We start from the raw sequence: 23,558 nt of genomic DNA on the forward strand, positions 1-23,558 counted from the left end.
GAAACTGTGGGTTCACTGAAAGAGCAGGTATGGCTCCTGGGTGAATGTTTCTATCTATCAAAAGTGCTCAATAGAAAAACTGGCAGCATGTTATTTTATATTCTGCTGGATCTCTCAACATCCAGTCCTTTCAAACAAACAAAAGTGAAATAAATAAATAAATCCACCATATTTCTTGCAGCTTATAACCCTGAGCAAAAATATAAAAGGATACAATATCAATTTCCTGTTATTACAGCCACATCTTTTTTGAGATTAAATTAATCTGCCTCATATTGTCTTTCCCTCCGTCCTCCTGCTTCCCCTGCTATGCATTTAAAAGCTTGTGGTTACAACCAGGGAGTGTGAAGACTCTGTATGTGTGTGTGTGTGTGTGTGTGTGTGTGTGTGTGTGTGTGTGTGTGTGTGTGTGTAGAGAGAGCGAGAGAGAGAGAGAGAGAGAAGGGGGTATTGATTTCTGATGGATAGTAGGTGTTTTATTTCCTCCCAACATGTGAAAAAGACCCCCCGGCATGCAGGAGTACAAGGTTAACACTCACTTATTAATGTGACAGGAGCAGGAAGTGGAAGTCTCATCCTCATTAGCACTAACCTGAGGGGGTGAGCTTTGATACTTCAGTGTCCCAGCAGTAAAAAAGGATTGTTTTCATCCCAAATCTTTGGATTGATTTTGCCAGTTAGGCCGTTGTTTGATTTAAGAATATCTGATAATAATGACATTTATTTTATTACATTTAATAATGATTATATTTCTAATCATTTATAATTTGGTTTAAAGGAACAGTGTGCGAGATTAAGGAGAATTTAGTGGGTGTGTGGAAATTACAGATTGCAACCAGCTGAAGCTTCTCCCGGTTAGAATTCCCTCAGTTGTTGTTTTTTGGGAGGTTATTACCTTGGGCAGAATTATCCACTCTCTTCTCTTCCTCTCCAAAATAAATGGACCAAGTGATTAAAACAGGTAAATACAATGTAAAAAGCTGTTTTACGTTACAAATGAATGTTTCTCATATGCTGTTTGGCATGTTGAAAACAGCCCACTGGCCCAGCACCCATAAAAGTGTGCTCAATATTTTCTCTGATAACATAATGCGTGCCCTCCTTATTTCTGATCCAGACATTCAGGAGGTTTTTACCAGGAGTTGAATTACAAACAGACAAGGGGATTGACACTCTTGCTTCGGAGGGTCTGCTGCTTACAACTTAGGCCAATGTGAAAATGCAAAAGGCGTTGTCTTGCACGAGTGTTTGGTTTGTCTGTTCTGGGCTGTGGTAGAAACATGGTGATGCAACATGGCAATATCCATAAGTGACGACCTGCTCCCTTTGTAGATGTAAGTAATTCACTCTAAGGTGACAAAAACAAAACAATTCTTATTTTCAGGTGATTACACACTAAAGAAAACATACTTATTATAGCCTACACATTCCATTCATGGCAATCTATCCCCCTAAATCCTTTTCCAAAAACTTTTAAACTTTGTGCTTTAGGAGACCCCATACATACTCAATAGGTAGGCTGGATATCTGGCTCTATCTTTGAGTCTTTGGGACAGCAACATTTATTCAAAGGAAAAGCTGAGCCAGAGAGCATTTTATCTAAACTCACAGTAAAGGATTAACTGCCTTTGAAGGATGCAGGATTTGACTAGTGTGATAACAACAATCCAGAAATGCCTCATGAATCTGTAAACAATCTGTAAATGGCACAAAAATCCCACCAATGGCTGCCGCCCGGGGGCGTTTCTTCAGCCTTCAGTGGAGTCCAGGCGGCAGAAATGATGGAGAGGTGAAGCTGCGCCAAGTCCGCCATATATACACAGACCACAACCGGAAAAGAAGGAATTAGCTTTCAAAATAAAATACATTTGTCACTGTTGAAATGAAAAAGGCATGTATTTCGAATCAGACCTTTTAAATAAAGAAAAAAACAACAACACGCTGACTCGAATCACTATATTTTTATTATAAAGGCGCAGACATCTATCCAAATATCTATCCGTTTGCGCCGTTATTCAGTAACGCTTTTATTTTAAACACCCCAAACGGAAATCGTTCAACTTGTAGGCTACCTTTACGTACTCCAGAGGACCAGAGCGGTCAAACTATCAGTAACAGTTGGACTACTTTGCGGTGGGATTTCATGACTGGCGTCGGAGTACTTTTGTTTAACTTTGTTTTGGGGGACAAGCTAAAATAAATGCCGGTTCTGACTCAGTCCGGGAGTCCCGGAGCTCGCGCTTACCTGTGGAGCAAATGTGTCAACGGGCAAGCAACGGTTTCCGCTCGTGCCGTGTTGTGATGGCTAGCCGTCGACGCTAGCAGGCAAGCTAGCTGTATGGCTGGTGTCGGTGCTGCTGCAAAGAAGGTAATAATTAGCTGCGTTCACTCGGCTGCCACTTTGTTTTAGGCTGTTTGCCATCTTTTAAACACCGCTGACAAGGCGACTGGACGGATAATGCTTCGGATACCACAGTAAGGTGAGTGTCACACTGCTACAGTTAACCTAGTTTCACACGTTAACTCGTTAGCCTAGCAGCTGAATCATTCCGGTTAGCGGAGCGCAACGGCTCGGACTACTCCCTGGATTCAGAGGCTTTCCACCAAATATTACATGTTTACAAAATGTTAATTTTCGTCTCACTTTAGGGTGGCGTCTCTCGGTGCAGCTTTTGTACTCTGGGTGGTTGACTTGACTTGTTTTAATGTAATGTCATTGCCTCTCTGTTATTGTTTCAATATATACATTCATAATTTTATTATCAAACATCCCAAGTTAGCTTGCCACTCCAGTAAATAGCCCCCCGGCACGCCGTGCTGGCAGCAGAAGTGATAGTGCTGGAGTCCTCAGCAGATTATTACACATTGACAAAGTGTTGCGTTAGCGATATAGATAATCTGGGTTATTTTTAACGTCTGCACATCCTAACATACAGTACCAGAAAAGCTGTTACACGGACAAAGCATACATGTATACGTTTAGTGGAGTTACTTGGCGTGCAGTGTTAAAATAAGCGAGGATTCTCCGGAATGCCGGAGATTTACAGTCTCAGTGTTGCTCTTCTGACCGTCTTTTTCCCTCTTTTTACAGGAAGACCACCCAATGGAAATATAGCATTAATACCAAGTGGATTACTCATCATGTCTTCCGAAATTATGGAGTAAATTTCATTACAACATCATGCGCGCCGTCACATTAAATCTCGACCACTGCTGCAGAGATTTGGATTTATCAGTCTGTTTTTAAAGAGCAGCAGCCACGACTGGATGTGCAGTCTTATCTTTTCAATGTGTTTCCGGTAAAACATTAATTATGTGTCTACGCGGGTTGGATATGTTCAGATTCTTATAGACATTAGCGAGAATTCGTGCGAAGGAAGCCCAAAGAAGGAAGTCCAGGACGGGATAGGTACACAGAAACTACCCGCTCCCAAAGAAACATGGCCTCGGTTTGGAAGAGACTGCAACGTGTGGGGAAGCATGCGTCCAAATTCCAGTTCGTGGCTTCCTATCAAGAACTGATGGTGGAATGCACCAAGAAATGGTGAGTTTTTTGGGAATAACTGTCGACCACAGTGCTGTCATTTAAGCCTCATGAAAACTGTGTGTCTCTGTGTGTGCTGGAATGCTGAGCTTGTTCCTGTTGGCCATAATTCACACACAGACACTCACACTCAGTCTCCTTGGTGTGCAGGCATGTCTGCATGCTGGGAGGGGCCCCGGATGCCTTGTAAAATTGCTGTTTTTTTACTTCTTGTGCACCACTGTTGAATTTGTTTGGTTTAAGTCATGAAAAGTGTGTGGCAATCAGAGATTGGCAAGGCGGAAAGATTTCCCTTCCTTCAACCTGAAGGCTTAGGTTCAAGCTTCCCCTGCTCTCCTGAAATGTCCTTGAGCAAACCACTAAGCACCTACCAGTTCTAGGGATGCTGTGGGGAATCTGATTTTCTGACCTTGCCGGAAGTAGGGAAACTATGAGAGAACTATTATTCTTTGGGCTGTTCAGATCAGCAAACAGATAATGTGCAGAAAGCTAAGACATTGCAGGAGCTTACTCTCATAGTCATTCATATTATATCTGGTGAACATATGTGCTGATAACTGTGAAAGTCACATTGTCAGCATTCTTGCAGCACAGTTTTCTTAATATCTCCCACTTGTCCTAACTTTTTTGTCCATGCTATTTGCATAATAATAAGAATACGAAGAAAAGCAGATCTATTGCCAAGTAGGTTTTCACATGAAAAGAATTTGCCCTTGTGATTTGGTGCATAATGAAATACAAGTACTGCAAAAATCAAGAATCATAAATATAATCAAAAGATTAAGTTCTTAATAACAATTGAGTATATCTTTTTTTTTAATTGACACTAAGACAACAGCCATGACCTATAAGTTTTAAGTTGTAAACAGTCATAGTTTTTCCCTTTCTTCCACTTAAAGTAAGATGTGAATGCTGTTGGAAATAATGACAGCAAATGTTCACATACTGACATTATTTACAAGGGATGTCCTGACTAAGTTTTTTTGTCCTAGATCCTAATCTAGTCATTTGATATTGAGTATCTGCTAACACTGAGTCCTGATCCAATACTTGTATTTACCTGGATAATACAGCTACACAATGCACACTTTGTGTGTATATGCTTGACAGTTTAATAGCTCTGCAGTGCAATATAAAAATGCATCTGACAGTCCCTAAGGTTTTTTTTATTTTATTTTACTCTTTTCAAAAGTAACAAAGTAAACAAACTAAAGATATTTTTCATACTGCTCTTATCACCGATCGGGACATAGTTTTCACATAAAAAGAATTTGCCTTGGTATTTAGGTGCATAACAAAAAAAAAGTTCTGCAAAAGTCAAGAATCATCTCTTTAATATAATCAAGATATCTAGAGGTTAATAACAATTGAAGAGATCTTTTTTTATTGACACTAACACATGTCACTGAGTTACAAATTTATTATTTGTTAAAAACAATCACGGCAAATGTCCCCACACTTACATAATCTAAAATGCGTTTTGGCAGCTTTTCCTAAAGCTTGAACCTCTATTTATGAAAGAACGATCTTAAACAATTTTCATTGTAAAGAATGAATGATAAACACTGCAGTGAGGTGGAGGAGCTATCAGGTGTGTTTTCAGAGGTGTGGGGAGATAGTTGGATGTATGCATACTACACCTGAGCCTGCAGGTATTTGCCCTGGTTGTAATGAGTGAAGAGCGGGGCCTTGTAAAGTAGATGTAGCCTGAAGACATGGATTGTCGAGCGGCTTGCCGTAGGCGTGACTAACACAGCCCCACAGAGCCCCGACCTGGGACAGATGTTAACGTGTTGGAGAATGGAATGAGAAAAATGTACATCTCTTCCCAGAGCAAAGGGTGGGTGGGCTCAGCACACTGTCAGTAATATGCTTTGTTTTGCAATCTGAGCAGAACTCCTGTGTTATTCAGTGCAAGAATTATGTATTTATAGCCATTTGTTGTTACATGACTTAGCTCTTATCTATAGTAGTTTGTGATAACAGTGATAAAGAGATAAAATCTAAATGTAGTAACTGTTGAAGATGGATTAGTGAGTGCTCAGTTTTTGTTCTTCAGTTAAGAAATCTGTCCTAGTGCCCATTTCAGTCACCACTAGCCACACTGTAAATCTGACAAGTTGATTTTACTTAAAAGAATCTAGGGAACTGATTGCTTCCAAAAATGTAAGTAAATATAACTAATAATCGTAATTCATGTTTGCTATATATGTAATTGTTAAGTTTACTTAAAATTGTTATGTTTACTTAATTTAGATAGTTAGATATCTTAATCTATATATATCTGTATTCTGCTGGCTGCACACTAGTCAATCATAGTTTTTCCATTCTTAAACATGTTTAAAAAAACAACTTGCTGATATACATCTTCATCATTTGGAAAACTAACTTGAAGTTTCTAACAGTTAGGAAGAACAAGGTAGTTTCACGTGTCATTTTTAAGTTGCAACAACTTACCAAAATCAAGTAAATGCATCTACATTTTAAGTAAACTTAACACTTAGATATGAAATAAACACAAATGAAGATTTATAGTTGTACATACTTTGCTTTTTCAAGGCAATTGTTTCCAGGATTATTTTAAGTAAGATCAACATGTCAGATTTTACATTGCAGTGATGGTACCACTCTAACTTCCGATGCAAAAATTTCTGTCTTTACATCATACGTGTGGCTGAATGTTGCCTCAGGGGCTCTGCTTCTCTTCTCTGATTTTGTGTGCCTGGCTCAAAGTGTGTGAGAAAGCGTTGGCACACAGTTTCAGCCTTCCTCCTTGGACTTCATCAGTACGGTATGTTATTGTTGCAGTGGAAACTTTCCATCTACGCAGACTGGAAACAGTCCCCAGAGCTCAAATGGATCCCAAATCCTGAAGGCTTCACAAGTGATTTTTTGAAAAACCTACAGCTTTTTCATTTCTGGCATCAGCAACAGGAAGATGGACTGAACGCTTATTTTGTTTCAGTGCTCCGTGTGTATGCATGCCCATACATACAGTTGTGGGTGCTTTGAATGTACATTGTGTGAGACGTGAAAGCATTTTGCACAGTTGGCTAACACTCAAAGGCTCAGGAGAATAATCTCTAAAGTCGAGATAATTTAGGGCACTTCAAATAGTCAGTAGGTTAAAAGTTCAAGCGTCTGTTCTGTTGTGTGTTTGTGGTTCTTCATGTGTGATTCTCATGCCTCAGAGCTGGGGTGTAATTCATCAGAATATTTTCAGACAGTCTCTCCTGGAGGTTAGGCGCGATCAGCTTCTTGACATTTCTTATTATGTGGATGTTGGGTGGAGTGAGCCTGCAAGCGCATTTTTATCCAAAGGGAATAAATGTTTTGTTGGTTGAATCTTTTTTGACGGTCTCAGATAATTTGGCCTCCCTCTGTCTTTCTCTTGATGTAGCTTCACTCTTGATTGGTTAGTGCTTAGTTTCCAATGGCACAGAACATGAACCTGCCATATTACATGATGGATAATAATGGTAGTTAGTGTTTCCCGCATAATGACAGTGTATGTGTGGTGGAAGGGGGGGGGCTTTTTTTTTTTTAAATCATTATCATATAATCATATAATTCTGTGTTCTCACTCTAAAATCTGACACTTTTGTGGGTCCATGAATGCAGTGCAGCAGGCGGAGTTTCCATGACTTCTTTGTTTCCTCTGCAGCAGTTTGTAACTTACAGGGTTGATCAGATCACAACAATGGATGAGAGAAGCTTTGTGCAGATGTTTGTAAGTGAAGGCAAATTTTTAGACCCAACAGAGTGAACAATTAAGTTTCACTGTCAATGCAGTTGACATTCTGCAGCTCTGTCTCTGCTCCAAGTGTGCTATAAATAACCAAACTGCATACAGTATATTCCAGCTGTGCTCCTAATAACCAGTCCAGCTCCAGAAATCTATTTGTGGCGGTGTATGACTTAATGTGGCAGCCTGCCAGAAATAAAATGAATATGTGGGAAACCCTGGGTAATGGTTCTTTCTGCAAACCTCAAAAGCACACTGTAACATGTTCCTTTTTAAAAGGAGTCCTAAGGTAGTAGCATCTGGGAATATCGTGCGGATGGAAGATAGCAGAAATGTTAATGCACTGACACATCATCAGTCAGCCATCTTGCACTGTTGGTTCATCGTTAAGTGCCTGTTGCCAACTGTTTCATGTAGTATTTGGGATACTACCAGTATTATTTACACGAGTTGGACTTTATCAGTGGCTGTTCAGCCAAATGAGCTTGTGGTGACAGAAGCAGTCTGCGAGAGAGAGTTTCTGTCTACTACCAAATCAATAGTTTCAGCACTTTAAAGAGGATTCACCTAATTTCCACCCTCCCCTTTCTTCTGCAAGCTTAAGAACTTTTTTATTTTAATCCTTGAGAAGGAAGGAAAGTGGTGCCAGGCTAGGAGCCAAGGATTGGAGGAGTTTCTATTTATCCTATATATCTTATGTCTGCAAAGTACTTTTCAGTCTGTATCCGTTGCCCCAGTTGCTGTAGTCCACTCCTATTTGGAGCAGAGGGAGTTAGCATTCCTCTCACACATCCATTTCAGACTCCAGAATCAATTCAGACCAACCATTAAAACATTAATGAGTTTAGTGTTTGTGTTTGCCAGTGAAATGAAGCACCATTCACAGTGTAGCAGCACTGCCCCTTTGAAACTTGATATGTAACATCTTTGATAAAAATGAACAGTGTTGCCTTTCATCTGTAGCAGGTAATTTATGATTATTTAGGTCGGATTAAGAAATCAGACCTGCCTGGCATTTGATAAGTAGCAATTTCTAAACTTATATTCCTTACCTGTATAGAATGGATAATCTTACCTTTATTTATAATATTTAATGTTTATATTATTTATTTTCTTACTCACATGCACTTCTCTGTGTCATCTTCACTGCTTTGATTGCACCGTCTATGTATAATTAACTACATGAACAATATGGTACATTTTTAGTGATTATGCTGCTTGTAGATGCTTATGCTTGTATCAGGTTTCTCTGATATTTGCTCATCTGTTTATGTCCACCTTTTTGTTTATCTCACTGGATACCACTGGCTTAGTGTTATTGGCTAAATAGCTGAGCAGATGTCATGCTTGTCATCATGTATATTAAGTCTGTGTAATCATCAGTGGACTAGTCTTAAAAAAAAAAACAAATATCCGGTGAGAATTTTCTTTCCATTCATGACTGCTGTCCAGGCTCAGAGAAACACATGCAATTTTTCATTAAAGCTTAAGCAAATATTATACATTGCCTACATACTGGTGTGATGGAACAGTGCAAGGTCCGCTTGCTTCAAGTATTGAATTTATCTCACTCCTGCTGGGAAGCACTTGAAAGCAGACTGGACAATTAATTGTTCCAAGGATCATGTCTTATAGTATTTCTACATGATTTGAAGATTAGTGGTGTGCACTGATGTATGAAAAAGTCGAGTGTATGCTTGCACATCGGCTGCACAAATTCACACTTTTTTGTTTGTTGTTGTTCCTGTTTGTCTTTCAGGTTATTTTTTTCTGATGAAATAGTTTTTGAATGCTAGCCTTGTAAAACCCTCCTGATAATGTGTAACTTTCAACGTTTCCGTGTCTGTAGGAGATTGTTACTGCTAACTTCATCGGAGGCATTACAATCTGACAGTTAGTGTTCACAATTAAATTAACTTCTTGAATCACCAGCTAATTTGGCTGGTAGAAAAAAAATCTACCAGCCAAGCATATTTTTTACCAGCCATAATAATACATTGTCTTTTTTTCTAACATATACCTTTATTTCAGTGTATTTGATTGAGATAATATGCAAAATTAGAGAAGCGGCCAGAGCTAAATCTGAAGTATTAAATATATTGAACAGCTCATCACCACAGCCTCTGTATGTAAATGAGTTTCGTCCAGCAAGCTGTGATGCAGTGTATCCCTTTAGGGCTTTTATTTGGCTTTTCCTAGCTCTGTCATGCACATCCATGTTTTTTGATTGATTATTAAGCAGGACTGATGCGTTCTCTTTTGACAAATGAAATTGTCAAAACAACTCACTTCCTGTGCTGGTGAAGTGAGAAGCAAAGTTCATTAACTGGGCAGCAAAGTTTGCTTGTCATTGGTGAGTGGGCGAGTGCTGGTTTCAAACTGCAGATTACACAACAAGTTGTCAACAGAAAAAAATGTTTCCTATGTCAAACCTTTCTGTTTTCTGCTGGTTTCTGTTTTCTGTTGTTTCGCTATTTTATGTTTACTTCCCAGACACATGGCATTACTTGGAGGAGTGCAGTACGTGAGACACACTTTTCTGTCCCTCAGCTACTGTCAAGAGGGTGTAACCCCAACAGTGAAGGACAACTCAGTGGGAACTTAAGTTTGAATACAACCTTCAGTCACTCTGTTAGTATTCCCCCTGAGGCTGGTGCATTTGAGCAAGAATGTGTTGCTACTAGTCAACCTGCCTGGTAAAATATAGTTTGAAAACATAGTCAAATGCCAACTTGTGTCACTGCAGCTGACAGACGCGCTGACACGCGTGGGAAGGATATGAGAGTTGTTCGCTGGAAACAACACAGAGACGCTATTGATTACATGGTAATTCTATCTGGCTATGTGCAAGCGTGGCTAATCAAGACTGCTTCCCTCACTGCCACATGACAGGGATCGTAGATGTCTTCATATCAATCAAGGGCTGTGCAGAAACCTTTGCACACATAACCACACACACATCAGTCATTTCATAGGGATTTAGAAACTCTAAACACTCACTCACTCTCAGCAGACTCAAGCGGATTTGCACCTCTCCTTTGACGTGTTCGGTGGTCCCGCTGTGGATTCCTGTGGCGTAGAAATTGATTTATTTTTCAGGATTTAACCTGTGGATTCTCATAGCACTACTGCAACACTGGATGAATGAATGCACATTATCATCTCTTTTTGTTTTTTCACTTTGCGCCCTTAAGTACCCATGCTTTCAGTCTTTTATTCTCTTCATGATTTCCCACATGCACTCAAAATATGGTACACCCCTAGTAGCAAAGCCATTTTCAATCGTCCACGATTATATCAGTACAAATTTTAATATAAGAAAAACTCATATTGTGATAATGGCAATATTTCAACTTTTTTGGCTGACATAATGGCATCATACTGCTACGCACGGCAACAACAACAAGCGTGCATAGTTAAATTGCGTAAAGCATAATTGATAGCGGCCAGGAGTGACAATATTGAAAATATTTTATGAACAGCCCCAGACTTTTCAGATTCTTTTTGCGACTTACAAAGGAGTCTGATGCATCTTTCCCTCCCTCACCTCTCTGGCTTTACGCACGCAGGAATAGGTGTCATCAGGTTATTTTGTCATAAGTCTGTCCTTATGTAAACCTACGTGATGCTCTCACCAAGGAAACAAAAAACAACCATTAAAATATTTTGGGGTGTGCCATATCATACCACTCACGATTATATCAATATAATATTTGATGTAAGAAAAATTCATATCATGATAATGGTATTAGACTTGTTGACAGAATGATGTCATATTGTTATACGCACAGCAACAACAAGCATGGCTGTTAAAGGGAAATTACTACTGGCTCCATACTGAAAACCTGAAGGCAAACTATTTAAAACTATAATGCTTATTTTGTTGCAGTTGTGTTTTTGAAATTAACATTTTAACATTTTTTTTCATATTATCAAGAATATTGTTATTGCAAAACTATCCTGAAATATTATGATATTAGAGCAATATCGCCCCTATATGTATGCAGGGTTGTCTGATTGTCAGCACTGAGTGACACGCTAGAGCAAGAAGAGAGGAGGAGAAATAGCAGCGCATACAGGTCCAGGTGGAGCTGTCATTTATATCTACTATTTATAGATTGAAGACGTTTTTGTATTTGGCAATTGTTTAGATGTGTAATATTTGGTCAGCTTTATTTAGTCATAATATTTACATTTTATACAGAATCTGTATCTCACTATGAGTTACTGGTGTTAACAAACTTAAGAGCTGGGAGATTTTTATTCAGTTTTACTGAATATTTGAAGGTGAACCACATTCAGGTTGATATAAACAACTATAACACTTTAACCTTATAAATATTATCAGAGTTTTTGTCATATTATCAAGAATATAGTGATCACAAAAATACCCTGAAATACTGTGATATTATTTTACGGCCAAATCATCTTGTCATGTCTGGAAAGAATATGATTAATGAGCTGCACCATTATTATAAGGCCCACTTAAAGTAATTATGTTTACATTAACCAACATAAACCCATCGATGTGTCCTTCAGCAAAACACTATGTTGCTTACATACTGTCACTGAATGCAAGCATTCCTTCACACCACAGCCGAAGCATCAGGCTGTCAGTTGAGAGATGTCTCTCTGTTTCAGTGGAAGTGACCAGCGTGTCAGGCTGTGACATGTCGTCTTCTGCTGAACATGTGTGCATTATGGCAAACGTCCATCATGTCCCTGCCAGAAAAACATCTTCCTGCCAACTTGGTCTGACGTGGCTCTTCATTCTATTCAAATTCGAAGGCCTTGACGCATTCCTTTTGGCACAACTTTGGCACCAGGAGATATTTTCTCTGCCAGGTTATAGTATGGTGTTTTGTTTCTGTTGTGCAAGAATTCTGGATGAAAACACACAATTTGAGTTATCACTGACAATGAGGTTTTGGAGAAAATAGTGATTTAATTGCTTACATCTTTAGTTTTTCAAAGTATTGTAGTGTAGTCAGATTTTTAGGTTTCAGTCAGTGATTTCTGTTGATATGTTTGTTCCTGTGTCTATGTTTGAGGGAATTTGAACTGAACTTATGCCAGCAAATGCCAAAACTGGGGCGAACACAAACAAGTGTTTTCATAGTAGATCATAATAGATGTGTGAGTTGTTTTGATTTGGGTGCTTGCTTATCACTTCCTTAATTATAGCATTTGCAGCTGATTTACCTCTGCCGATTGTTGAGTCCTCTCAGCGCCACTTGCAGCTCCTGATCTCCTCCTTTTGTGATTCTGTAATTGTTTTTGTGCACCAAGCCCACTGCTGTCATCTGGGGCAGCTCTCACACTATCATTAATGCTTCTCTTTCCACTTTCTTCTTTCTCTGTACCACTCGTATCTCCTTTCCTTCTCCCTCCCTTCTTTTGTACTTGCTCTATATTCTCTCTGCCTCCCCTCACTTCTTTCTCTCTTTCCAATAATGCCTTTTTAACTGCTTTGCAGTGGAATCCGCCCAATTGTAGTTGTTCTGTGCCGCAATTATGGACACAAACTGGCATTTACACACCCCCTCCCACACACCAAGAGACATGAAACATTGCAGGGTTGTGAGGCAGTCAATGGGGTGTTAAATGTGATGAAAACTGTGCTGGTGTGCCTGTCTCTACTGCTGTCAGGCAGAGAAACACATGGCCCTGGAGACTGCTCATCATTTATCAGGCTGCAGAGCAGTGCTGCAGCATCTGCAGGCTGATAAATGCATACGGGATGTGTGTCAGGATGCAAAGCAAACACCAGAAGTACTGGTGTTACATTTTGGAAACCTTGTTCAAAAAATGTTGGTGCAGGTGGAATTTAGGATGTACAGTGTGATGCAGCTGACATTTTGCTCATTCTCTCTCCCTTACTCTCCTACTCAGTGAAGAAAAATGTGGTGTCTGCAGGCCAGTAAATTCTTTATTGTACCCAGTCTCTGGACTTTTGGAAAAGTTTGGGGCTCCTGATTGATCACTTTGTCGCCAGAGTGGTAGTAATTTATCACACTCCCTTTCGTAGAACAGCAGTATAATCCTGCAGACCAATACATACCCTAAATTCTTTACCCCAGAGTGTAATTTGTGTGGGCTAAAGGTCACATCATACTTCCTTCTGTAGATGCTCCCAGCCACAGGCAGCAAACTGCTGATAATGCAAAATCCTTCTTCTGGCTGAATAATAAAAGGAAGACACAAAATCATAGACAGAAATTTAAAACATAATGAAGAAAGCAGTTTTATTTGCCAGCAACCATGGAAGCTAATATTTTCATTTTATTCAGTTTGTTTGTCAGGCAAAGTAACTTTTACAAGCAATTAAAATTACTGCCAGAGCTATGGTCGCCTGACTGCTCGTGTATCATTGCCTTAAGACATGGATGTTTCTGTCCTCAGCAGGACTCTTTGTTTCTTTGCTGTAGGTGCTCTTAGACACATGATGGTTGTTATTCCTACTGTCTCAGTGTCTCCCTGCGGCTGTCAGCAAGCTGGTATAGGGAGAGTAGTTGCTAAAGAAGGAGAGATTTTTATTATCCCATTGACCCCACTGAAAGGCAGCTTTCCCTCATTCGCTTCTTTATTTTGGAGATGCTCCCAAACACATGATCTAACTGATTCCTACCAATGTCTCCCCGTGGTTTTTATTGTTCTGTCTTGTTGAGTGGAAGGTGTATGTTGACTGCTGTTTGTACTAATTTTACTGTCTTGTATCAAACTTTCAGAATCACTCTTTCCCTCTTTTTCTTCTAGTCATCACATTAGTTTAGTCTGGTGTTTTTAGTACCTTGACTTCATAATTGCTTCACACTCAGTGTTTACATGCACAAAATAGTCAGTTTTTTGCCCATGTTCTGAAAGCGACAATATTCCTACCAAACTGTTTACATGTATATAATGAAAATGAACATTTCACGAACACTCCCGTTTATAAGCAGTCGTTTATCCCGTCAAAATGTAAAGAAGAACAACAGCTTGAGCTGCTTGTATATTTACTTTTTTTTGCATCAAAATAGGATTTCTTTATTTTCCTACCGGTGGTGGACTTGTTTGACTTTCTCTTTCCTTCCTTCACCTTTTTGTAAAGGTTGGTGCTGTGATATTTGTGTATGTCCCAAAACCTGTTGATATACAAGTCTTTTATAATATTTAAAAGCAGGTGTGTGTTTCTCCTTCTGACCAGAAATGTGGGATTTTCTTTTTCATGCATCTCTACCCCGAGTTGGTGTGTGTACAGTGTATCCATGAAAACAAACAGAGCCGAACGTAAACAGGAGGCCATGTGTTGCAAACTGCGGTGAAAACCCAGTTGAGATGGATATTCCCAGTTGGCTGTATACATGCCCAAATAATACTAAAAAATGGAATAATACTGGCATATCCCACATGTCTTCATTGGAAAATGCAAAGGTGGGGAACATTGGTGTGCATGTAACTGTTGATGGTGTTGATTTTATCTGTAGAAGCTGAAATTGCATGCAAGTTTTATTTTGAGGTTATTTACCTGTTTCTTTCTTGTGAGAGTTCAGTCAGTCATTTTCTGTAACCGCTTGTCCTCGTAAGGGTCGCGGGGGGCTGGAGCCAATCCCAGCTGTCATCGGGCGGAAGGCGGGGTACACCCTGGACAGTTCGCCAGACTATCGCAGGGCCGACACATAGAGACGAACAACCATACACACTCACAGTCACACCTAAGGGCAATTTAGAGTCACCAATTAACCTGAGCTGCATGTCTTTGGACCGTGGGAGGAAGCCGGATACCCCGGAGAGAACCCACGCGGACACGGGGAGAACATGCAAACTCCACACAGAAGGGCCCCCGCCCCGTTCCAACCAGGATTTGAACCAGGGACCCTCTTGCTGTGAGGCAACAGTGCTAACCACAAAGCCACCGTGCTGCCCCTTGTGAGAGTTAAACAGGGGAAAGATAGAAAATGTATTGCTTAATGTGGACTCCCCCACCAATGCAGAAATCTAGTGATAAGGGAGGAATGAAAGCCCATTGGAAATTAACCAGTAAACTAAAGCAACAAGACGAAAAGATGCAAAACATTTGCAATGTTTCTCTTGTAGTAGCTTACAGATGGACCTCATAAGTTATGGGATTTTCAGGTTTTTTTTGTTCTCAAACGGTAGACAATGGGTTTATTATCTTTCCGGAGTTAAGCCTACTTCACAGTCTCAGCACAGACCATTTCACAATTTTATTTTCTCAAAATCTCTCTGTGGAGAGTTTTACCCTTCACCCAGAGGCCAGTCATGTCAGCAGAGAAACATTTTCTTCTCCTTGCTGTCAATCATCACCACTTGGAGTTGACAGTTCTCTCTTCTCTGCCCCTTGTGCTCTTTTTCAGGGAGTAAGATTAAACTCCATCCCTCAGGGCAGGTGGAGCTTCTGAACTTCACTTTCATCCGTCCAACCTACCTGCTTTATTGTTAGTGATTTGCTCTTACCAACTCTCTCTCCTCAGCCATGGCAGATTCGTAATTGGTCACACTTGACCTCCTGCTGGTCTGTCCCTGCAGTGAAGCACTCATCTACGTGTGTCTCCATGCTGCTATCCTTTTAAGCAAACTCAGTAAATTGCTTAAAAATAACATGCAACTGACTTGAAATAAACCAGGCTGCTTACTGAATGTAAAAGGCAGCCGCTTCAAAAAGAGTCTTGATGCTTGATGTCTTCACATCCTCACTGGGAGTAATAAAGTCTGGAGCAAATGTCTTGGAAAATATTTTGTGGTCCCAATTCACACCCCACCATGTGGCTTCTTAAGTTTCAGATAATTTGCCACATCAGATACTGTATTGATGTTAATAGTCTTCATTAAAAGAGGGATATGACACATGTGAATCCAAATGGGCAATATTCAAATCTGCATGTAGAAGAAAAGTAAAGGTCAAATTTGGAAAAATAATGGTCTATAATAATGATCACAGTCTGATCTAATACAGGTAATGTTTTTATGTGGCGCCAGTCCGCCTGACCTTTTGAAATATTCGAATCCAGGGAAATATGACTTTTACAGAAAATTCATGCCTGGTAAAGGAATGCTTGCTTTCAGTATGACATAATAATTTCTCATACACACACATGATTGCTTCATGCACAGACTTAATATTTTTGTTTAATCCTGGAAATTAAATCTAATTAAACAACATTTGACAGTTACAGAAAGTAGCTCTCCCACACATCCAACTATAGTTACAACGAATGTACAGTAAACACATCCAAACAGGCACAATCACTCATTAATGACATGGTAGAGCTCTACAAACAGACCTTGCAGACCTTGTTTCAACATAATATGGCTGACGACACAGCCTCTGCATGAGTGATTTTAAGACATACTGAATAATATTAAAAGTAATAAAACGGACAAAAAACAAAGCATATGAGTTTTGTTGATGAAATATATACAAATTTCAGAGGCTCATGAATAAAAATCTTTTCTCTATCAGTCAAATGTTTTTGCTTGGTTAAAAAATTAAACAAGAGAAAGCATGCAAGAAGTTCAGATTTTGGAAATAAAATTCACAGTGAAAAGGAAAGGTTTTTAAAAATGCTTTGCACCTTGCCTATCCCACCCAGACATAATGAAGATGTGAAGTCATACTTTGACTTTTCACGTCATGCCCAGTATGTGTGGGCTGGTGTGTTTAGTTTATTAGGCAGTCTGGAGTGCGACAGTTACACAGATTGTGTTTGCTCCGATACATTTGTCTTGATAGTAAAGGCCACAGTCTGACAGCAAAGCAGAGTGAGAGCAGCCCATGGATCTATTGGAGCAGCCGTCTCTCTCTGTTCCCTCTTTTTTCTCTTCTTTCATTTGTCACTTCCTCCTCTCAACCATCGTCTTGTTGCTGTCTTTGCTGAGTCAGAAATTGCCAAGTAGGTCAGGTATAAACACATTTTTGGCTGAGCTTTTCGTGATGGGGCTGTGAGCTTTCTGAGAAAACAGTATTTCAAAGCATTTAACTGTCACTGTGTCATTTATTTCATTTTGACTGCATCATTGGCGAAAAGCAGTAGTGGCTCTGGTCTTATAGCACTGCAGATCCCAGAGATTACTTGTCAATGTGTGAGATTTCTTCATTTTTTTTCCTGCTGTTGACGTTTAAATGGCTGTAGGTAGGGTTCCTGCAGATCCTTAAAAAGTCTTAAAAGTCATTGAATTCATTAATCTAAAATAATGCCTTAATTGGAATTTTAATGACTTACATCAATCTTTTAAAAGTCTTAAAAATGATCAGACTTTAGAAGTAGGATTTTATGAATAGTTTTTTTCTGACGCTGCATTGTAAAATCTCAAAATAATTGATAGCATCTGGTATTTTTTGTGCAATAATTTCATACATTTTTCTTCTTAAACTCGCCAGAATGCCAGATATTTTCTAATTCTGTCATTTCTGTTAAAACATTTTGTTTTATCTTATAATAAACTTGGGCAAACTGTCCTTCAATTTTGGTTGTTAGAAATCTGGTCTTAAACTTCAGTTCGATAGGTTCCAAAAAACCTTAAATATTACTTGCCTTAAACTGCAGGAACCCTGTGTAGGTGGCACTATTGGTCAATATTACGGCTCTGTTATGTGTTTACCGTATATATTTTAACAGCCCTATATCACAGGAAAGTCTGGAAAAGATTTTTTTTTGAAGCATACTCTGTTCATATGAAAAAAGAGCTCGCAATTTTTACTGAAGGAACTGCAAGCTATCCAAGTCAAAGAGCTATCCCTCAACAGGACAGCTAAGTTCGCAGTAGTGCAGTGATTGATCCTGCTGTTAAATCCGAGCATTTGGTATTGCTGTTGTCAGAAACATAAAACTCACTAGTTTTTGTATGTGAGACAGAATACATGTGATGTTTCGAACAGCAGATGTAGAAGTTGTCATGTTGTGGAGACAATCTCAAGCTGCTTTTACACAGAGATAGTGCTATAGGGCCACAATGAAGCCCCCCCCTTTATACTCCCCCCGCATTTTTACACAGAACCTAACAACGGCAGCATCATTCTGCTTCGGTTGTGATTATACACATCCCGAAATCAGAAGAGCCATGATGGGCGGGATGTTTAACACAAGAGCGTCCGCCTCTAGGCTGACACATAATATATGCATCGGCAGTACTTCATAAACAATAACAAAGGCATACATGTCAATCACATCATTTACCGTCTCTGTTATATGACAGCTGATCTCGTTTCGCACTTGGACAGTAAGGAGCTCCTGAATCTCATTGTTTTTTCCAGTTTTCAAACATTTAAGGCCGCTGTTCTTCTTTGTATTAGCCATGATGCTCACATCTGCTTTTCAAATCTCCCGTGGTGGGTTGCACATATAAACATTGTTACAAACCTGGCTCACTGGTTTGCAACAAAGAGAGAGTCCACACAAAGTTTGCCAGGGAATAAGGAGATGTTTATTTAACTGAACATAATTAAAAGGAAAATAAGGTGCATATCCGTAGATCAATGTGTGAGGTGGAATGAGGTGTGTGTGTGTGTGTGTGTGTGTGTATGTGTGTATGTGTGTGTGTGTGTGTGTGTGTGTGTGTGTGTGTGTGTGTGTGTGTGTGTGTGTGTGTGTGTGTGTGTGTGTGTGTGTGTGTGTGCGCGCAACAAACAAAGAACAAACAAAACTAACTAAACCATGGCGGCCATGTGGCGTCAGCTTCTCAACCACCAGAGAGAGAGCAGAGTGACTCCAGCAGCCCTTTTATAGAGGTAGGCCCCGCCTATAGGTGTGGCCAGCCATAGACGGCCCAACTACTCTGTGGCTGCAGCAAAGGAAGGAGCTGAGGAGAGAGGCACAGATTAGTGAGGCTGTCACAACATGATGTAAAGACATCCCACCTGTGACACCCATGGTAACGCCTTTCCGGCTTTACGTTTTACACAGACCTTACGGTGCTGTTACTACCTCCGTTCCCAGCTCAGAGGCAAGACCACTCTGTTCCCCCTTTATGCAATCAAATGTTATATACAGAACAGCAAGGCAGCATAACGCTGTGATATTCCTTCTTTGAAAAGGCTGTCACAATTATGTTTTGTCAGTTTAGGGTGAAGAGAAGTTGAACAGGCTTTTTTCATACACAGATATTTCTGGTTACATTTCTGTTGCATAAGGACAGTATTAAAATCAGTATTTATGATATAGAAGTTGATCTTACTTAAAATTATCTTGGAAACAGACTGCCTTGAAAAAGGAAAGTAAATGTAACTATTAATCCAACTTAAATTTATGTCCAAGTGTATTTGTGTAAACAGTTTCATTAAACTAAGTTAGTCTGACATATGCTGGTCCCGGCACAGAGGATTTCGCCAATTATGAAGTTAGAAGATCTACAAGTTCTGCTTTGTTAACATGTTTAAGAAAATACAAATATGATTGACTAGATTTTACAGTTTATGAATCACAATACATCACACTGACAAGTTATTTCACCTCTTATAGCCCAGCAGTCTACAGTTTTTACTTGTATCACACTGGAGCCTTCAGTCCCATTATACTTCAAGATAACAGCCTTTCATGCACTGCAGTGTCGCAGTCTCTGCTAGATTACATGACAGCGTGTTTGTATGTGTTGCAGCAGAGAGTCTGTTTTAGTATGCATTGCAGTGCTGTTGTCTGATGTTTCGTCTCTCTCAACTGCTGTATTACATCACAAACTAATCTACATTTTCCTGTCTAATACCTGTGATTGACGGGTAGACATGAAGTCTGTCGGCAGACGTCAGTGCCCTTCCTCCTCTGAGTAATATCAGCATTTAGTCGGGATGATGCTGTATCTGCTTACATACACACATTTATCATGCCTCCTCCCTTCCATCTTACCCTGACTCTCCCACTAATTTCTTCACAGCAATGTCATCAGCCTTTTCATCTCATATCTCTCTCTCAGACAAACACACGGACCCCATATGCACAGAAAATTGAACGGTGAGATGGACAGTGAATTCTTCTCATTGCTGGTCTCACTGACAATCTGAGCATTCATTTACCCAGAGCTTGGACTCTTGGAGTGACATTTAATTACAAATCTTAACACTAACTCCTGCTACTTGAAACCTCCCACAGTCTACTTTTTATGACACTTTGTCCCCTTTCTGTCGGAGAAATACTGGCACGTATTCTCATCTTTTGTTATTTCTTCAAATTTATTTTACTGTCCACATACTTCACAATTTTTTTAGCTTTTTAATGTGTCATAATTAGGGCTGTGACTAACGATTATTTTCATTGCCAATTAATCTGTTGATTATTATCACAATTCATCAATTAGTTGTTTGGTCTGTAAAATTGTAAAAATGTTGATCAGTGTTTCCAAAAGCCTAAGAAGAGGCCCTAAATTGTCTCATTTTGTCCACAAACCAAATATATTCAGTTTACTGTCACAAAGGAATTAAGAAACCAAAAAGAAAAAATCATATTGAAGAAGCTGGTATTAGAGAATTTGGACTGTTTTTTCTTTAAAATCACAAAATACCATTATGAAATTAGTTAGGGATTAATAGTTGTCAACTAATTAATTGTTGCAGCTAAAGTCATTAGCCCTTATTTTTCTTAGGGACCCTACACAGTTTGAACAGATTGGATGTGCACAGCAGCTGGTGAAATATACCTAGAAATATGGCACAGTGTAGTCTTTTTCTTTCACCTGATTCAATAATAAAAATGGCAATCCCTCTTGGAATTTGGAAGTTGCAAATATGACTAGTGTGGTTTTAAGTACACATTATACTTTATCACTGTGTTCATCACTTGGTTATGTGTTATTGCTGTGTCACTGAACTAAACTGAGCCCTACCCTGCTATGTGTTTGGGTTTCATAACAATCTGTGTGTGTGTGTGTGCGTGCGTGCGTGCGTGCGTGCGTGCGTGCGTGTGTGTGTGCAATGCTGGTCTGGGGGCTGTCATATCAAATGTGAAGTGGTTCCTTCCTACTGCCTACAGGAAAGATAGGGCAGCCGCAACATCCTGACGCACCCTCCACTTCCAGCCATGCAGGCAGATGGACATGCGCACAGAGCCTTTAGTGATTTATGACGAGCACATTCAAGCTGCCAAACGTATTATCCTAAGAGCTTAAAATCACAGGATGATATAATTTTTGTAAAACCACCTTTTCCCACTGAGCTATGATTAAATAGTTAACCTTTCAGTTGTGTTTTCTGTGTGACATCCATCTGATGGAACTGATTTGTTTTGAACCATTGCTGCTCTGCAGTCAACACCAGCCCTGTGTCACTTGATCTTTATGTGCGAAGCTGCAGCTCCAGAGTGTCTTTTAAATCAGTTTTTTTAATACTTGTTCCCATAAGCACACAATATTGTATTGAGCTGTGAGTGCTGACATAATATTTTAGAGTGCTTAGCAGTACTATGGCACAGCTGATAGAGGATAAACACTGATGGAGCACTGCAGCCGCTGCAGAGATCCTGTCTCCACTGCACAGGCAGAGTAGACAAGGCGTAACTCTCACTCACAAAAGTCCATTCAAGCAGCATGGCGTTGAAAGTGGTGTTAAAGCCAAAGAGTGAAGTTATCAATAAAACAGTAAAGTTCAGAGTAATATGGAGCAAAAAGCAAAAATGGCCAATTAAAAAGCTCTGCATGCAAAATAATGCTACTGTTTATGTACTGTAACATAAGTGTCCTCTTAAATAACTGCAGTTATTTTCTCAAATGTTGATGTTTTCCTCACCTGCTATGATGCTAAAGTGTCTTTGAGGAAAACATTGGACACCTACATGCCCACTAATTTCAGGTCTCTCTGAAAAAAGTGGCAACTAAATACCTAAAATATAAATATAGGAGGGTTTATCTGTGTTTTGTGTCAATCTCAGAAGGCCCTCTTCTCAGCTCCTGCTGAGCTTCCTGACCCACTTTTACTCTTATCTGCCCTCTCTCTCTCTAGCCTTGCTACACACATTCAAACATCCTTAAACAGACACACAGACACAGACACAGACAGACACACACACACACACACACACACACACACACACACACACACACACACACACACACACTATTACAGATTTGTGTGTTTATATTTTAGCTCTTTTTCATCGTATCTCTAATTTTTCATGTTCTCTTACTTTCTTTATTCATTATTTCTCGTATATGAACTTTTGACAGTTCTTTTTTCCCTTTCTTTTACCCATCTGCGTAGAGTTAAAGAAGTTTGTTTGTTCTACAGAGAGCATCATAGTGAGGTAATCAGGGTAAATATGTCATTTGATGCAAGAAGAGCTCACACTCACTGGTACAAAGACTTTGTTTTTTCTACGTCCAGTAAATCCATCCAGTAAAATGAAGGGAAACCAATTGAGTATAGTTCAAAAAATGCACTACCAGTTTTTTAAAAAGAAACATAATTTTGCCAAATGTTCAATAAATCCCCTTTATCTCCTTTCCTAACATCATAATACTGTAAACTGAATACTGTTAAAATAGCTCTTTGTATGAGTGAGCTGCTGAACATGCGCCATGATGAAATGTTCAGTGTTTTTCTTCAGGCTCTCTGTGCCCGTCTTCATTACGTTTGTTTCTTCTGTTGTGTCATTCCTTTCTGATGGCTCACTGATTCCTACAAACATGCAGGCCTGAGGTTGAATCCGAATACAAAGTGTGAAGAAGTCATTTAGCCTGCAGACAAATGGTTTACATTTTTCTCATAGCACAGCATGTACAGCACAAAGGGACAAATAAGGGGGTGATATTTAGAGTGTGTCTGCATGCTCTCTGATATGGCCTGTGTTGTCGGACAATAGCCTCTCTATGTGAGGGCTCTCCTCAAGGCTGAAATTGTTGCCTGTCATTCTCCCTCTCTCTTCTCCTCTCCTCTCTTTTCCCTCTCACCCATCCTCTCTTATTCCCTCCCTGTTTCTCTGTTTTCTTCTTTCGTCCGGAGTCATTTTCCTCCTAGCATGGCTGCTTTGCTGTTGTTTTGCAAGAATCTTTGACATAAGAGCTCATACACATAAAGTGTACATAGTGTTGTGCTTGCTATGCTTAACTCTGGAGTATGTGCATACAAACAGCTCTATCAAAAACCTATTGATACGGAATTATTGACACAGATATAAGGCGGTTTTCCATTAACCGTCACCTTGCGCAAATTGAAATTGCGATGTATGAAATACATCTAATAGAAACATGTCACATTTGAAAAAACTCTGATTTATTGCAAAAAAAGGTTTTTGCTTGCATGAGTTGGCATATCAGGCGATATGGCAAAAGAGGCCATATTTCGCAAAA

At 39.6% G+C, this 23,558-nt stretch overlaps 1 protein-coding gene across 7 annotated transcripts in view; it reads left to right on the forward strand.

Moving 5' to 3' along the window:
- Positions 1-2,078: 2,078 nt before the first annotated feature.
- Positions 2,079-23,558, forward strand: part of ehbp1 (EH domain binding protein 1) — a 185,671-nt gene continuing 164,191 nt past the window's right edge. For 4 of the 7 annotated variants that reach the window (XM_088086125.1, XM_088086127.1, XM_088086128.1 and 1 more), the window contains exons 1-2: positions 2,079-2,480; positions 3,092-3,544. In XM_088086125.1, coding sequence (XP_087942251.1) covers positions 3,441-3,544 — 104 coding nt within the window. In that variant the 5' untranslated portion in view covers positions 2,079-2,480; positions 3,092-3,440. The remainder of the gene's footprint in view (positions 2,481-3,091; positions 3,545-23,558) is intronic. The other 3 variants (XM_088086129.1, XM_042501763.2, XM_088086126.1) reach the window with 2 other exon arrangements.

This window comes from Plectropomus leopardus, chromosome 13 (assembly GCF_026936395.1).
Source record: "Plectropomus leopardus strain MGB_pleo_1.0 chromosome 13, ASM2693639v1, whole genome shotgun sequence".
Taxonomy (NCBI): domain Eukaryota; kingdom Metazoa; phylum Chordata; class Actinopteri; order Perciformes; family Serranidae; genus Plectropomus; species Plectropomus leopardus.